We start from the raw sequence: 16,840 nt of genomic DNA, 5'->3' as shown, positions 1-16,840 counted from the left end.
TGGAACTACACGTGCAGTGACCTTGCCAGCCAGCAAGTGCTCTCTTGGGCAGTCATCCCAGAGAATGTAAAGTGATTTTTACATCAAAGCCTGCATATAGATGTTTATATCAGTTTTATTTGTCATAGCCCCAAACTGAAAACAGCCTAGAAGTCCTTCAGCTGGTGAATGGTTAAGCACACTATGGTCCAGCCATACCCTAGAAAGCTCAGCAATAAAAGGTAGAAATCTTTGCTATCCATAGCAACTTGGATGAATCTCCAGGGAATTATGCTGAGCGGGACAAAGGCAAATCCTCAAGGTTGTATAACTGTTTGATTTTAGAAATGATAAGCTCTTATAAATGAAGAGGTAAGTGGTTGCTGGGGGCTAGAGATGGGAGTCATTGGAATGAGTAGAAGGGCAGTGTAAAGGATCATTGGGGTGATGTTCTGCGTCTTCACTGTGGTGGATTCTGAACCTATACACATGATAAAATTGCATAGCAGTCCATATACACATATGTATGAGTGTAAGGAACACCGGGCAAATCTGAGTAAGTTTGGTTAACTGGAGCAAATCAATAGCATACTGTGGTTTTGCAAAATGCTACCACTGGAGGAAACTGGGTAAAATATGCAAGGCATCCCTCTGTATTGCTAACAGTTGCATATGAATTATCTCAATAAAAATCCCAATTAGTAGAACATTGTATAAAAATGGTACCTAATTAAAATTTCAAACCCAGCACTAACTTAGATCATGTTTTCTTTGTATACTTGATCAATCTGACTCTTCGTGCCATCTTTTCTAGTGATCAGTAATTACTGATCACAGTCATGATATGAACCTCTTAATTTAAAGTAATTGGGCTACTTTGACTTCTAAGTGGGTTTTAAAAACTTGAGTTTGACATAGAATATGTGTGTGACCAAAACACTGTATATTCATTCAGGTCACCCTAAGAACTTGTGGGGAAAAAAAACTTAAAACCACTTTAGTGTGTCAGAAATATTGTTTTGGAATAAAACATGACATACCTTCATTTTTGAAAAGTTGAAAAATTTCTGGCTTATTTCATCTTAGAGTCTTAGTACTGATGTTTAAACATTTTCAGTTTAGAGGTAGACAAATGTTTGATGAATACATCACCACATTTGGAGAAGGGAAGGGCTGCCTTTAGGTCTCTGCAGGTGACACTGGTCTTGCAAACACTTGGAATACGCTCCCATGCTACCCAGAGTAGAAGGCCACACAGGATGGCCATGAGCAGCTGGCAGTGTCACTCTGACATTCCCTGACCCCTCTCTGTACTGCTGCTTCTAGTTCTTGACCTGTGTGGGAGAAGAGTGGCTGGGGCAGGTGTTGGGGATGATGTTTTTTAATGGTGTTTTGGGGATAGGATTCCAAAAATCTGTATAGATGAAGTATGAAAACTTGTATTTTAGTGGGGCTCTGATTAGTATAGCAGTTTTGTATAGGTAATTCTTTTTGCACTATTCAAATCTTTTCACTTCCTCTCTGCCATGATTGTACATAGTAGAGTTGCCCATGCTCAGTGGGGAAGAGTCGCTGGCTAGTATTAAGGTTAGTGGAAAGCATACAGTTACCACGAGGACATTTTCTGTGATGTTTTAGGACTGTATTCAGTGCTGTCTGCCTGTACTATTTGGCAAGACAGTGGGGACTGAGAATATGGGACACAAGTGTCTGCACCCCAGGTGGCTTTTGAGATCACTGTTAAGCTCATCAGTCTCAAGTCAGATGGGGTTTACACAGCACTATTAAGTATTTCCTAAAAGTTCTTCCAGCTTTTTCCAAGTTGAAGTCTGTGGTAAGTTTCAAGTGAATCCCAGCAAACAGGCTTTTTCCAAATGGATCAAGTAGCACTTAATAAAAGCGTAGCTGTGGATACGCATACACATATGTACACAGCCACGCATGCATGGAAAAGAATCCCAGCAGTAAATGCTGTAGGTCGGGTTAAAAAAGAACCTTCTTTTTTTTCCATTTGTTAAAACTATGTCTTAAAATAGTCTTTGGCAACCTTGTTCTTGAAAATTGGACTCTGCCCAGAGGTTGAGTGGGGTTTGGTGGGGGGGGGGGTGTGAAACAAATTTATGTGACCGTTTTCTGTGGGCTGCAGGGTGGAAACAGTGCAAATGAACTTCAAATTTTTCTGGTTTTCTTGGAACTTAAAAGCGGCTGACCTAGTCTCACATTTAAAATGTTCTCTTGGGCTGGAGTATAGGTTTGGGACAGAATGGTACTTGAGCAATATTTTGGAAGAGTTTAATCCCATCTAAGGATGGGATTTACAATTTGCACTCCACATCTGTCTTTCCCCGTAAGAACTCTTCTTTTCACAAGAAGACCTGCATTCAGCCAGTCCCCACTTTCTAGCTCTGTGTAACCGTATTCTAAAATGCACACCCACGAGCCATCGTGTTTCCTTAAGGATAGCAACTGGTGTTTCAGGAGTCCTACCTATGTGAGCTGATCCCGTTCTAAGTGCTTCATAGGCATGGCTTATTTCTGCCTTACAACCTTGTGAATTAGATGCTATTTACACCTGAATTTTATATATGAAGAATTGGAGGTCACATTGTTCATTAAGGGAATGCCACAATAAACCCCCTGTGCAAGTAATAAATGCTAAACTCTTTTTTTTTTTTTTTACATTTTCTTATTAGTAAGGGTTTATTTTAGTAAAACAGGATAAAGAAAGGAGAAACAGGGAAGGGAGAGTGAAATACTTCCTGATTCTCATTAAGGAAATGGGAGTGAAGAAGACTCAAATGACTGTTCTTATTTGGGGTGTTTATACTTTCTGAGCTGTTGGATTACATGTGGTCATGTTTCTAGCCATCCATGATCATTAGAGACAATGGGTTCAGAGTGAGTATATTACCCAAAATATGGCCAAGCTGGGTCCTGTTCTGAAACATGGAAATGGAGTCTCGGCTTACCCAAAACATGGGGATAATATGTGCATGAATGCCCTTTAATTTTCTGTCTCTTTACCTATTAAGTTTGAAGTTTGTTAGCATATAAAAGAAGACAGATACAGATAGCTCCTGTATGTCTCCCTATTCTTGTAACTTAACATTTAAAAGGAGAAGGTGATGGGAGAGGAACTTCATGATTTGAGTTTTTAGTTTTTACTTCCTGTTTCTGTTTTAGTGTTTGAGTTTGGTCATTTTAATATAATTTAAAATTTACCTGTTGCCTTATCTATCTATCCTGCCTCAATGTTAATTCATCTATTTAGTTATTCATCAGAAAACTATAAATTACTTGATAATTAAATTGAAAAACATTCTAATTTTCTTAAAATGGGCCAAAAAAATCTATCAGTCAGATTGGTTACCTAAATTCTTCACCATCACAGAAAGCTGGTAAGATACAATCTTTCTGTGATGTAAATTTGACTGTAAGCAGTATGCAAAAAAATATAATTAGAGATTTAATTTTAAGTCTCTGGTCTAGACTTCAGAAAGCCTTCCTAGAATTGTGCACTGAAACTTTCTTTTGCCTTCATCGCCGCAGGATGGGATCTGCAGGGTATGGTCTTCCAGATTGACAGTTTCCATTAGCCTCCAGCTTCCATAATGTCTGTTGAATAGTCAGTGGGATATCTCATGTCTGTGGGATATCTCATGTCTGTGGGTTCCAGTGGTTTGTGTGGCTTTGGTTGAAGGCAGGAAATTGGTTAGTTGCCTTTGGGTGGATCTAGTGGGATTCTGGGGATGAAGGTGGAAAGTCCATCTAAATGTCCAGGGCAGTGAGGACAAGTTTTGCTTACTGGGTTAGTAAAGACTATCCTCTTCTATGTAGAAGCTTTGATAGCAGTGCTCATGAGCTCACCTTTTTCTCCCTCTCTCCTCCCTCTCTGTGTCCCTCTCACTGGGCCTTCCCTGTCTGCAGCACAGACCCTGGATTCTCATGGTCTATGGAATGTGGGCCTGCTGGTATGTGCTGGGGGCCCCAGGTGTGGCCATGGTTTTCCTCCATTCCATCATCGCCTTCTGTGTGGCCCAGTTCCGGTCGCTGCTCCTGTCATGGCTCTGTTCTCTCCTCCTGCTCTCCACCATGAGGCTGCAAGGTGTGGAGGAAGTTAAGGTAAGTGTCTTGCTCCTACATGTCTTACAACTGGGAAGGGGAAGGCACCTTGGACTTTTCCCTGATTATAGAAGATACTTTTGTTTTCAGACCCAGAAAGAGTTTAGCTCCTTGATGGGGCTCCCCTTAGTGGCCATACAGGTTGATACCTGGGGGCCCTACTGTTGGATTCTGCATTCTTGTCTTTTATTCTATGTCTGAGCCCTATGAGGTTGCCCAGGAGTGATCATGTTAACTTTTCTCCCAGTTTGGGTAGGCAGGGAGGGTGCTAGATGTCATAGGACCAGAGGTCAAAAACAAAGTTAAAAGAAATGAAATTGTTCCCTAGGTATTTAATTAAAATTATCAAGTGCTCTACAAGTTTGGGGATGTTTTGGTCACATTCCTTGTATCATTCAATGCTCACAATGACTCTGAGGCCAGTAAGATGAGCATTTTTTATTCTCTTAGCTGATTAAACAGATTTACTCATTATCTACTGATATAGATAATAAGGATGCTCTTTGTGTTATAAAGTGAAAACAATGTGTTTTGGCCAAAGAGCACAGACCAACCTTACCTTTTTTTTTTGTGAATGGGATGGCTTCTTGACAGACTCAACTACTAATCAGTTGTGTTAGTGCTAAGGGAGGAGAACATTGGGCCAGACCCCACTTCTATATGGATTTTTTTTTTCATTTTTCTTTTATTATTCATATGTGCATACAAGGCTTGGTTCATTTCTCCCCCCTGCTCCCACCCCCTCCCTTACCACCCACTCCGCCCCCTCCCTCTCCCCCCGTCAATACCCAGCAGAAACTATTTTGCCCTTATCTCTAATTTTGTTGTAGAGAGAGTATAAGCCATAATAGGAAGGAACAAGGGTTTTTGCTGGTTGAGATAAGGATAGCTATACAGGGCATTGACTCACATGGATTTCCTGTGCGTGGGTGTTACCTTCTAGGTTAATTCTTTTTGATCTAACCTTTTCTCTAGTACCTGTTCCCCTTTTCCTATTGGCCTCAGTTGCTTTAAGGTATCTGCTTTAGTTTCTCTGCGTTAAGGGCAACAAATGCTAGCTAGTTTTTTAGGTGTCTTACCTATCCTCACCCCTCCCTTGTGTGCTCTCGCTTTTATCATGTGCTCATAGTCCAATCCCCTTGTGTTTGCCCTTGATCTAATGTCCACATATGAGGGAGAACATACGATTTTTGGTTTTTTGAGCCAGGCTAACCTCACTCAGAATGATGTTCTCCAATTCCATCCATTTACCAGCGAATGATAACATTTCGTTCTTCTTCATGGCTGCATAAAATTTATATGGATTTTTTTTTGCATCAGTAAATCTTTCTTTTACAGAACTTACCTTTTTAGCTTTTATTTATTCTTAGTCACAGTGGTAGAGCATTTTTATTCTGTGTGTAGACACCAGATTTGGCCCTAGGGGATGCTGGCTGGCAGAGAGCTGGCATCCTGAGTGTGGGAGTCTGTGTGCCTTGCTGAGCTGACTGCACCACCAGTGACTCTGCTGGTTCCTGTTGAGTATTCCCCTCCCCGACCAAGTCACCTCCTTGGCAGGGTGCAGCATCCCCTGGACCGCTCTGGACTGTCTGTGCTCCCATTGGTAACTTGGATGATTTAGCACTGCTTGTGCAAATTGAGGTCTGGGTGGGGCCTCTGGGTTGTCTCTGTTGCTTTCCAGTCTCACCCATCTGTTGGTCATACCCTTTACATTTTAAAGTCAGAAATTCAGGCTTGTCATCCAGGACTGTTGCCAGGGAAGCCAGCAGATCTGTGGCCACAGAGAAGAAGAGTGTCTGTTTGGAGTTCTCAGACATTCAGAGGTGGGAGCTGTCCTTGGGGGAGAAATGCAGACTGACAGAGGCCAGGGACCCTGCTCCTGTGTGAGTGGTCCAGGGCTCTGGGCATTAGAACCCTTCAGTTTCAAGGTCAACTTGACAACAACCAGCCCAAGAGAGTTCCAACTCTGAAAACATCAGGGACCACGTGCCCAGGGTAGGACCCACTGTTGTCATCTTCCTTGCTTCCTCCTCTTCTGCCAGACCCTGGTTGTCAGACACTGCCTCTGTGGAATTGGAGGTGTTATTAGAGTCACGTGAATCTGCTTCTCTTTCCCCTCATCCTCATCCACCTGATTCTCTTGTCTCCGTCAAAATGCAGCTTCTTTGTAAAAAATTTTTTTGAAACTGGGTCTCACTATGTAGCCTAGGTAGCCTGGAACTCTTGATCATCCTGTCTCAGCCTCCCAAATGATGGGATTACAGGTGTGTACCACCATGCCTGTCCAAACTATAGCCTATTAAATCTATTTCATGTCTTTATAAAAATGTTTTCCTGCTCCTGCCGGGTTGTTTTTTTCTTTCTCTGAGTCCAGAGAGTGGTGTGGGGCTCTGTGCTGTGGACTGTTCCTGGTCTCTTTATGTGATGTGACATGACTATCCACTGCTTGCCTTGATTAGGTAGTTCATAAATCCTGTAGTGCAGATGAGAATATAAGCTTTCAGAGGAAGGACAGTGTTCTTAGGCCCCTGAGTAGAGGATGCCATCCAGACTGGTTCTCTGCAAGATGGCTGCCCATGGAGTAAGTGTGTCTGTGGAGATGATATGGGGTTAGAGGAAGGGGTGTGTGTGCTAAATAAGATTCATGGGAGGCCATGGATTTGGACTGGGCCCAACAGACTGAACCAATACAGAGTTTAATCACTGAATTTTTCTAGGTTGCAGAAGGCCCTGCAGGCAATTAACTAATTAAGCTGTAAACAATTAACTACTTAAGCTGTAAACAATTGACTGCTTGATTAGGTTGTAGCCAATTAAATTGTTTTCTGTCTGATCTTGTATTATTGGCTGAGTTCTCAGAACCTGCTCTGGTTCTGGGAGTGGTCCAATTTGTGAGTTGCTTTTTGTTTTGTTCTTGTTTGTGCAAATAAATACTGTAAATTAATCAGTCTAAGGATTTTTTTTTTTTAAACAGGTGTAAGCAGTATCCTACAAAGCTTCATGGGACACTGGTCACTTTCACAGTTTTCCTGTTGTTGGGGATAATAGCGCTGAATGGTTTATGACATCAACTGATTGATTTTTCTGTCTCTCTTATATGATAACTTCATACATTAACATTCCTTGCACAGAAAATCTTGGGAAGTTTTGATGTCTTCCCTTCAATCTCTGCGGGTCTGAAACTCCAATTGATATTGTATCATTGATCCTGAGTTCGTGCCTTGGCGAAGTCGATGACTGAGGATGCCGGACCAGGAATTAAGAGTTAAAGCAAGCACAAAGTTTATTGAATGGATAGCAAAGCTCCCTGGTGGGTGGGACTTATTGAGAGAGCTAACCCATAGGTAGTTGAAGTCTAGGGGATAATACAGCACTCTGCCTGGCTTAGGCTCTCTCTACTTTGAAGCTACAGTTGTGACAGGATGTCATCTAATTAACTTCTTACTGAACCCAACCATTTGGCTGCCCTACCCCCATCCTTATCAAACTGGACATTCCAGGGGGGTCTTGTTAGTCTGTCCTGTCCTTTAGGCATGTCATAGACATTTTATGACTGCCTCTTGTTATCTTGGTGAGACCTACGTGTATGTTTTTAACTCCCTTTTGCTATTTTTGGGGGAAGTTTGCTGTGTTTCTTCCTTGAGGAGCCTGTTTTCCATCTCCGCCATTTGTTCCCCTCACACAATGATGTCTTTACTTATTTTTTTGTTCACTCACTTACAGATCCAGGTGACTACACTTAGACCTGGTGTGACCTGGATCAGCACAGTAATGGGAAAGAAAAGCCATACAACCTGGCTTTTGGTTTCTTCTAGTCACTGTCTCTTCCTATTCTTGAAGCAGGAGGCAGTCATTTAACCTCAGCCTCAAGTTCATCATTTGGAAATGGAAGTAATAGCTGGCATGCCTTCTTAAGAATCTTGTTCTGAGGGTTGAACAACCTATTCTACAAGACAATTTACATTAACTGGTGTAACCATTGTACTGTTTTGAAAGTTCAGGTTTTTTTTTTTTAATGTTGTTAGGCTATCTTAATTTTCTGCACTCTCACCAAGGGACTAGGGCTAATACATTAAGTACATGTGTCAGAATTTGGATTTAGGGAGCGGCTCTATCTTGACAAAAGATGCTTAACTTTCCAGAATGATTAGCCAGGCATTTATTTAAACACATGTGTTTGAAAATGGATATGTAACCAAAATAAATTCATATTTAACTTTTTGGGCACTAGGCAAGTGTACAAAATAGAATCTAATTGTGTTTATCATTTCCTCGGGACAATCAGCATACATTATGGATGTTGGTAACTGTTCATTTGTCACGCATATTTCATGGTGGTTTGGAAAACATTTTGGAAGGGGAAGCAAATGACCAGAAACTGGTTGGATTTCCTTGCTTTTGCACATGTGGTTCTTTCGATCTGAGTATCCTCTTCTCTGCTGGTGGCTGCAAGAGTCCTGGACATGGAGTAGAAACTCTTCAGTGGTTAGGTTTTCTTTGTGCAGCCTTAAAAAATAATCTCACAAACCAAATTAACCACTCCTTTCTTCAACCTACTTCTGTATCTTGAAAATGCTTTCATAAATATCTTTTCATTAGGGAAAAGAATACAACACTGTATAAAATATGGAAAAAATTTTAAAAAGATGGCTATAAGATGATCCATGATTTTACTTTTTCTGGTATTAACACTTTACTACACTCCCTTCTCCTCTTCTGTTTCATGAACTTGTTTTGTACATGTGTTACTTGTTTCATGTTATATGGAGTGGCATTTTTATACCCTTATCCTCTGTATGGGAATTTACACATATCAAGGGAAGGGACTATTTCTTTTGAATGTGAGTCTCAAAAGCCAATGTCATCAGTTACAGGCCAAAGAATGGAGGCAGGAAAGAAATAATAAGAGTTTATTTAACTGACAGCTTCAAGATAAATCAACTAAAGAAAAAAACAAACTGCTTTATATTCCTGCCTGGTATGTTGAAGATAAGCCATTGAAGTGACCTCACATACTGCTTTAGAACAACCAACCAAGAAGCAGTAAAAACTTCTCTTTTGGACAAACCACCTGTTTGAGGACTTTGGCAGCGCTGCTGTTGTCCGGCCTCTCCTGTAGCTCTTTCTTCATATGTGATTCCTGCCATGCTGCTGGTCTCAGGGAACTTGTCCCAGGATTGGTCCTTTTTTACTTTTGATTAATAACTGTAACAGCTCGATAAGCCTTTTATTTCAGAGGCCTCCATCTCAGAAGTGTGATTAACTTAGTATTCAACTGAAGTGGAGCCAAATTAATAACAGAAGAGCAAGAAGAAAATTATACTGAAGACATAAATCCCATGTGTCATTACAGACCCCCTTTAGTCATCAGAATTTTTGAAGGAGCTGTCAAAGTATCATTGGATGCAGTTTGCCTCCATCTTATCTACTGGGTGTATCTCACAGATGCAGAGTCAGAAAAGCCTTCATTAGACGGGTCAGAGTGTAAGAGGTACTTAAACTGCTTCTGCTGAAAAGCATTTACTTCTTATCTGGATTTACAGATTAAGTAAAGACAGGAGAAGCTTAGCATCCCTGCCTTCATTTTGTATCTGTCTTTGCTCTAAGCCATTACTCTTTGCAGTTACTTTGCAATCAATCCTCTTGGATTCCAGAAAGGACAGAGCAGATAACATTTTTATGACAAGGGACTGGAACTCCCCATAAGGAACAGTGGAAACTAGCAGGACAGACCACCCCTCCAAATGAGGACAATTACCTGTAATGATGAGGCTGCACCCTGGAGCAGGAGCATTCATCTCATAGAGACCAGATTGCTCCTCTCAAGTGATGACAGCCATAACATCTTCTCTGGAACCCCTTCGGGAACCCTCAGACTGAAGTAACGGTCAAGCAGAACACACCTGTGCCTGGGACTGTTTAACTATGCGTACCTTTGTTCCCTGTTCCCAATTCTTTTCTCTACTTAAACTGATAGCTCATGTCTGTACCCCAAAGATGGCTGAAGATGGGCTGAGTGCTTACTCTGCCTTTTCCCACAGCATGTCCCATGCTGTGTAATAAACCTCCTTTTTTTGCCTTCACCATGCCTCTTTATTTGGCGTTTAGGGGTGGGTGGCTGGACCTGGCACGTGGAATCTCAGGAATGTGGGCCTTAGATCCAAAACTCCTGTTTCAAGACCCATTAGGAAGTTTATGGTTGCTATTAGAGATGTTCTCTTCCCTATTGTTCATTGACTGTTTGCTTTGCTTTTGTTTATTTTGGTGCTGTGGCACTGGGGAGTGAACCCAGGGCCTCGGGCACACTAAACATATCCTCTCCCACTGAGCTACAGCCCAGCCCTAACTGCTTACTTTGATTACCAGTGGGAGGTACTTGCTGTTCATTGGTTCTCATCTCCCTTTACAGTTCAGCTGCTCTCCCCAAGGCATCCATCTCCCCCTAGGCTTAGAGATGGCTGTGCCAGCCTGCTCCTGTATCGGGATCTCCTGGCCGCTCACAGGTTCTTTCCTTTTGCTTTTGCAGAGGAAGTGGTACAAGACGGAAAATGAGTACTACTTGCTACAGTTCACACTGACTGTTCGCTGCCTTTACTACACCAGCTTCAGCCTTGAGTTCTGCTGGCAGCAGCTGCCTGCCTCAAGAGCCTCCTACTCCTTTCCCTGGATGCTGGCTTATATCTTCTATTATCCTGTCTTCCACAATGGGCCCATCCTCAGCTTTCCAGAGTTCATCAAACAGGTAGAGCCTGCTGGCCGCTGGTTTGGAGTTCTGTAGATGAAGCCTGAGTCTGTTTCTGTGCTCATCTCTGTAGTCTTTCTACTCAGGTGCACCACAGATTTTAAGTACACACCTTAGCTGACTCAAGTTTTTACATAATAGGTGAAGTACACCAGGGGAATGAGCCTTCAGTAGCAAAGGTTGAGCTGTCTCTTGGTGCCCTGTGGCCACCAGCATTCATAACTGGGCACAGTGTTGACTTGGGAGTTGATATCCACTTAGTGAAGTCCCAGGGAAGGAGGAAGTTATTGATTATGATAGTATCACTTGAAAAAGTAGGAAGAGAAACTGTCAACATTCTTTGTTGCTTGGTAATACTGTTTCCTTTCATATTCATGAACTAATTATGAAATAGCCCTGCCATAGTCCAGGGATGGTTGAGACCTGAGTGAGAGAATGGAGTGGAGTTGAAGAGAGTTCAAAGGCAATGGTACATTTTGAGGTTTGGCTGCCTGAAAGTACACTCAAATCTTCCCTGCCTTCTTGGGGTAGCATTCTTATCTGAGATGCCAGGTTAAACCACTTTTGTCCTTCCCAATAGAGTTGCCCCCTACTTATTCTCTCTCTCCCTCTCCTGCCCTCCCTTAACCCACACCAAGTTTAAGTTAATTTACCTCGTGTGTTAGTAATGACTACTACTGAAAAAAGTGGCTCCCAAGGGAAATTTCTACTTCCCCCCACCCCAAGCAAAACAATCTTGGAAAAGAGGATAACGTGTACAGACACAAAATATATGTGTACACACATACATGTACATGTATAATACACACATGTATGCCATGCCTGGAAGCACAGTAAAGCCTAGAACCAGCAGCAGTGCTACTAAGGGATTGCTTGGGGAGTAGTGAGGGGGAACCAATTGGCAAGAGGATGGGAAAAAGGAGAGGGTGACAGTGGTGGGGACTGGGAGTGGTGCTCGTGGTGGAGGATGTTCTAGAAGTACATTATATATATGTATGAAAACAGCACAATGAGACCCACCAAAAACTGTTAAAAAAGAAAGGGGAGGAGAGAAGGTGGTTAAGAAAGAATAATTCAGATGGCGTGAATTTGATCAAAGTATATTATATCCATATCATAAATATCAAATAATCTCTTTGCTTAATTAACTTCTGCTAATAAAAAATTTTAAGGAAAAGATGCCCCCCCTGGAAAGGAGGGCTCTTAGGGATCAATTTTTTATTTAAAAATTCCACCAGGTCATACACTGCATCCAAAAGTATATTTTTGCATTATAATATAATGTTATAATGTTCTAAAGTTCTAGTGAAAACATGTGTATTTTTACTCTCTAAAAATCTTTAAGTGAAATTGATATTCTGGGCCAACATAGGTATAGCATAGGGTTTCTTACACTTCCATAGGATCATTCTTTCGTCATGAAGTAATTTCAGATTTGCATTTGAAATTGTGCTTTAAATTGTTGTGTAAAAGACAGAGGTAAGCTAGTGATGGCTGCTGGTTTCACTGAGTGGTTCTCAAAGTGTGGGCCCTGGACCGGCAGACCTAGTGACATGCAGATTCTCAGGTCTTGCCCAGGCCTCGGGACTGAACCAGAACCTCTGGGGTGGGATGGTTAATAGGATTTATCAGGTCCTGAGGTAATTCTGCTGTATGCTAGAGGCCTACCACTACTCTCCTGGGTTCCTCCGAGGAGTGGGTAGAATGGGGATAGGCACAGGGTAGGATTGGGTTCAGACCCTCCACATTTTGTCTCTTTTACAATGTCCTTGACATTGTGAATTTTGAATTCTTCCCAGTTTTCTAGACAGCTGTTTTTGAACTAAACATCTATTCCTGTCCTCCTGAGGACACATAGTAACTCTCAGCAAAACAGACTAAATCCATCAGGAGGAAGCACGTTTTCCTAACTGCATCTTATCCACCAGGAGGTTTGCCATGTGGGATCTACATTTTTTTATGATGCACAATCATCATTCTTTTTATTTCACATCTTCTCCTTTCAAATTGTGCCATTTACTGTCCAGTGGGAGTATTAGAGGCCTTTCCTAGGGCCCTGTGTCTGTTCCATACAGGCCGGGCTTTGAGATTATGGCATACCTCAATCCTTAGCCAAGAGCTCTCATTTCCTTAAGCATCAGTCTGGGGAGGAGAAGAGGGTGGCTTCATCTTGGAGGGGCTTAGGTTCCTTTTGGGTCTTATCCCTCTGCTCCCTGTCCCTTTTTTTAACCCGTTCCGAAATGGTAGCAATTGAGAGAAGGAATTTGGAAAAGCAAATTAATACCTTTATCTATGGTCTGAGAATATTCATAGGAAGGTCAGTATAGAAAAGGAAAAATGTGCAGTAAACTACAGGGCAAATTTTAAAGAGCCAGGAGGTTTCTATAGTTGCTCACCTCCTGTGGTAAGATAGGAGGGGTTAAATTTAAGCTAATCTAATAGAAAAAGGCTGGGAAGGGGAGGAGGAAAACTAATCAGAAGAACTTACAGGCAAGATTTGCTCTGAATGAGTGAATGAATGCTTGAAATGCTTTCAGATATCAAGGGGTGGTGATGCTGAAATTCATGGATCATTCTTAGGTTGTTAGGTAAATACTTAACAACCTACAGCAGGAAAACCAGGCTTTACCACCAGGGGGCAGAAGAGCCCCATTGTGGAAACCAACCCAGGAGGGAAAAAAAAGCGCGGTTCAGGTGGGAATTTTCAGACTCCAAAGGATAAAATGAGATGAGGTTCATCCCTGGAAAATGCATCTTTCACCCACATTTTTAGCATATTTACATATACCAAATGAGGGAAGTAAAGAAGAGGCATCCTCTGTAATTTAAGGTGTATAAAATATGTGCTTACTAGTTAAGAGCAGGTAAAAATTTTACCTATTTCAGAGCCACAGGGTCTTAGAAGCCATTTCTGATGTCACTTAGAGTATCAGGAATTCAGGCTCCAGTTTATTTTTTCTGCCATGCTTCTGGGGAACTCAGATACTCAGCCGAGGGGTTGGGGTGGGGATGGGTGCAGGAGGGCCTAGGGCTGAGCAGGCCTTGGTGCTTACTTACTTAGCTGGGAGCCTGGGGCCTCTGCATCTTCCTTTGAGCAGTTGGACTGCCTGGCATGATAGATTGGGAAAGGACTGGTAGGCCAGGGGACCTTTCTTGCAAAGAGTTGGGCTCCCACCCCAGGGGACAGAGCCAGAATGCAAATGCGTGAAGGTTGAGAGGAGAGGCTCTGCAGTCCTGCTCCCTGGGTTTGAATCCCTGCCTCTGCTTCAGCTTGACAGTGCTTGGTGAATTTCCTTATTGGTGCTTCAGTTTTCTTATCTGTAAAATGGGAAGACTTAGTAGTTCCTCCCCCACAGGACTGTTGTGAGAGTTAAATGGTTTTATGTGGACAATGTGGCTTGACACAAAAATACTCTGAAGTGTTAATTATTGCTATTATTGGTTTTTGTTAGACAAAAGCCAGGGGCAATTCCAGGGTCAGTTTAAGTCAGAACTGAGGCCTTGGGTATTTAGCCTGGTGGGTGGGCACAGAAGCAGGGGATGTTGGGCAGTAGCTGTCCTTGGCCTCTGAACAGGCCAGTGCAGTAGTTCCATCTGTATGGAGACCCAGGTAGTCACTGTAAGCATGGATGGGCCAAGCCTCTGAGCAGTTGCCAAGGGCTGGATGTCCCAGAAGCTCTGTTAAGGTGGGCTCTGGTTCTAGACGGCACCTGGACTAAGTGCTGACTATAATGCTACTACTAACTGAACGCTTTCAGCAAGGCAGCGTAATACGTTCTAGCTCATTTAATCCTCAAACCACTCCATGAGTTGCTGAAGAGATGGGGGCAAAGAGAGGTTCATAAGACGCAAGCCTTGCCACAGGAATTAGAGAGGGGTGTGTGTTGCTTTGTGGGCATGCAGATCTGGAGGCCCCAGCTGCCTGGACCAGGTGCCAGACTGTGGCACAGGAGCAGCTGCAAGCCTCACAGGCTGTCTGAGAGAGGACAGCATATGTCACTGGCCTTGGTGTGGATGACTGGGCTAGGCCAATGAAGGCCTGACTAGGGAATGATTCATTGCGGGTAGGGAGTGTGGTCTATGACCCCAGAATACAAAGCAATCACCTCCTCTCTGAAGGAGTAAGGCTCTGGCTAGCAGGACCCTGGACTCTACAGACAGAGAAGCCAGGCAGTTAGTGGCAGGGGGTGCCAATGTAGTAATTGGCTGTAGGTAAACCTTTGTTTGCTGCTCTCAAACATATATATCACTCATGTGGGAAGGAAAAGAACCTGTCCTCTTTGAGGACTGTGGCCTTCAATCACCAGAATATCTTTGAAAGAGAGAGAAAGGCTTCCATATTCCCTTTTATGCAATTTGCATGAAATGAAGTTTTAAAATATAATACATTTTAAAATGCACTTTGCAGATGAGTAAATGTGTATATATGTGTGTGTGTGTACATATATATAATTTTTTTTGGGGGGGCATCTGAACTTAAGCGGCCAATGATGGCAGTTTCCAATGGTCTTAAGGTTGACAGTCCCCTAGGATGGGAATACGTCAGATGTAAGACTTTGCATGCAGACGAGCAAGCAGCGTGCTCATTAGCTGAACTCTGTGTGGCCTGTCTGTTCTTCCTGCTGCGTCCACATGGGACAAATGCTGACTTATTTAAATAAAGGAGAGGCCATTAAATTGTAGGCATAAGTGGACTGTAATAACACAACCTTACAGAGAGACAAATAATTTTTCTTAAGGTAAAAGCAAATAGAAGGAAAAGTTGAAATGCTGCCTTTCTGCTTCCTGAATACCATTGCTCAGTTAAAGTTTCTATATTCAGTTGATGCTGAATGACATTCAGTATCAAAAAGGACTCATTTAGGGAGAAGTCCAGTCCCTTTGGTCCTGTAGGGACATATAATTAGGCTTTAATTAAGCCTGTTAGGGAAGGTTTGGTTTATGGGAAGTAGGTAAGTTATTGGGAAACCAATCAGCCACAATGTGCATGGTTCCTCTTAATCACAGGTATTTGTGTCATTTTAGACTGTGCACAGTTTGGGAAGAGTAAGGAGGGCTTCTGAATTGACCTTGAAGTGTGATTGCTTGTAGCTGAGAGGCAGCTGGGATTTTTTTTTCCCCCCTGATTGCCCTTCAGAGCTATTGTTTGGCCTCATCCTGGCTCCACTCCAAACCAGCTGTTGTCTCTACTCCCTGGGATGGAGCTACACATTGGTGATGCTCTGAGGCCTCAGAGCAGGTCTGGTCTTCAGGGGACCTGGTCTTGAAGTATGCCAAAACATCAAGTGCATGGTTGCTTATTTAGAAACTGGAGGTATTTAGTTATGTGAAGTTGATCTCCTGTCAACATTGCTTTTGAGGGTTCTATCACATTCAGTCAGACAACTTCTGTGAGAGAGTGGGGCACTAAGAAAGGCCTGTCCACTGATCTAGAATAATTTCAATGCCTGCTCAGGTCTTCGCCTTGTCAATTGCCTTTGTGTGAACTCCTCATCTTTCACAGACTAATGGATACCATGGATCTTAGTCTCTTCAGGCCACCATAACAAATACTGAGTGGCTTATTTTCATACTTCTATAGGCTGGGAAGCCCAGGATCTATTTGGCGTCTGATGAGGACCCATCTCCAGGTTTACAGAATGGTACCTTCTCTCTGTGTACTCACATGGTCGAACCAACTAGCTCACTCTCCAAGGTCTCTTATAAGGACACTGATGGCAGTTCTGAGGGCTCTGCCCTCATGATCTAATCACCTCCTACAGGCCCCACTTCCTAATATCATCTATACCCTGTGGAGGGTTAGGATTTCAACATAAGAATTTTGGAGAGACACAAACACTTGAGACTATAGCACTATTTTTGTAATTGTTTCCTTTCCTTTTTTTTGGCTAATGGTCATTGGGTCAAAATTAATTTGTTTTGAAGAGCTAAGAGAAAGGTTAAGAATGAAGAAAGACAAAATGTGTACATAGCTAAGGATCTATAAACATAGCATTG

The 16,840-nt window shown here is 42.5% G+C and overlaps 1 protein-coding gene across 5 annotated transcripts in view; it reads left to right on the top strand.

Moving 5' to 3' along the window:
- Positions 1-16,840, top strand: part of Hhat (hedgehog acyltransferase) — a 317,030-nt gene that overhangs the window by 47,889 nt on the left and 252,301 nt on the right. For 2 of the 5 annotated variants that reach the window (XM_074048398.1, XM_074048397.1), the window contains 2 exons: positions 3,907-4,101; positions 10,628-10,843. In XM_074048398.1, coding sequence (XP_073904499.1) covers positions 3,907-4,101; positions 10,628-10,843 — 411 coding nt within the window. The remainder of the gene's footprint in view (positions 1-3,906; positions 4,102-10,627; positions 10,844-16,840) is intronic. The other 3 variants (XM_074048402.1, XM_074048399.1, XM_074048401.1) reach the window with 2 other exon arrangements.

The sequence above is a fragment of the Castor canadensis genome, chromosome 11 (genome assembly GCF_047511655.1).
Source record: "Castor canadensis chromosome 11, mCasCan1.hap1v2, whole genome shotgun sequence".
In the NCBI taxonomy this organism is placed as follows: Eukaryota; Metazoa; Chordata; class Mammalia; order Rodentia; family Castoridae; genus Castor; species Castor canadensis.
This window is presented reverse-complemented; position numbering and strand designations above follow the sequence as displayed.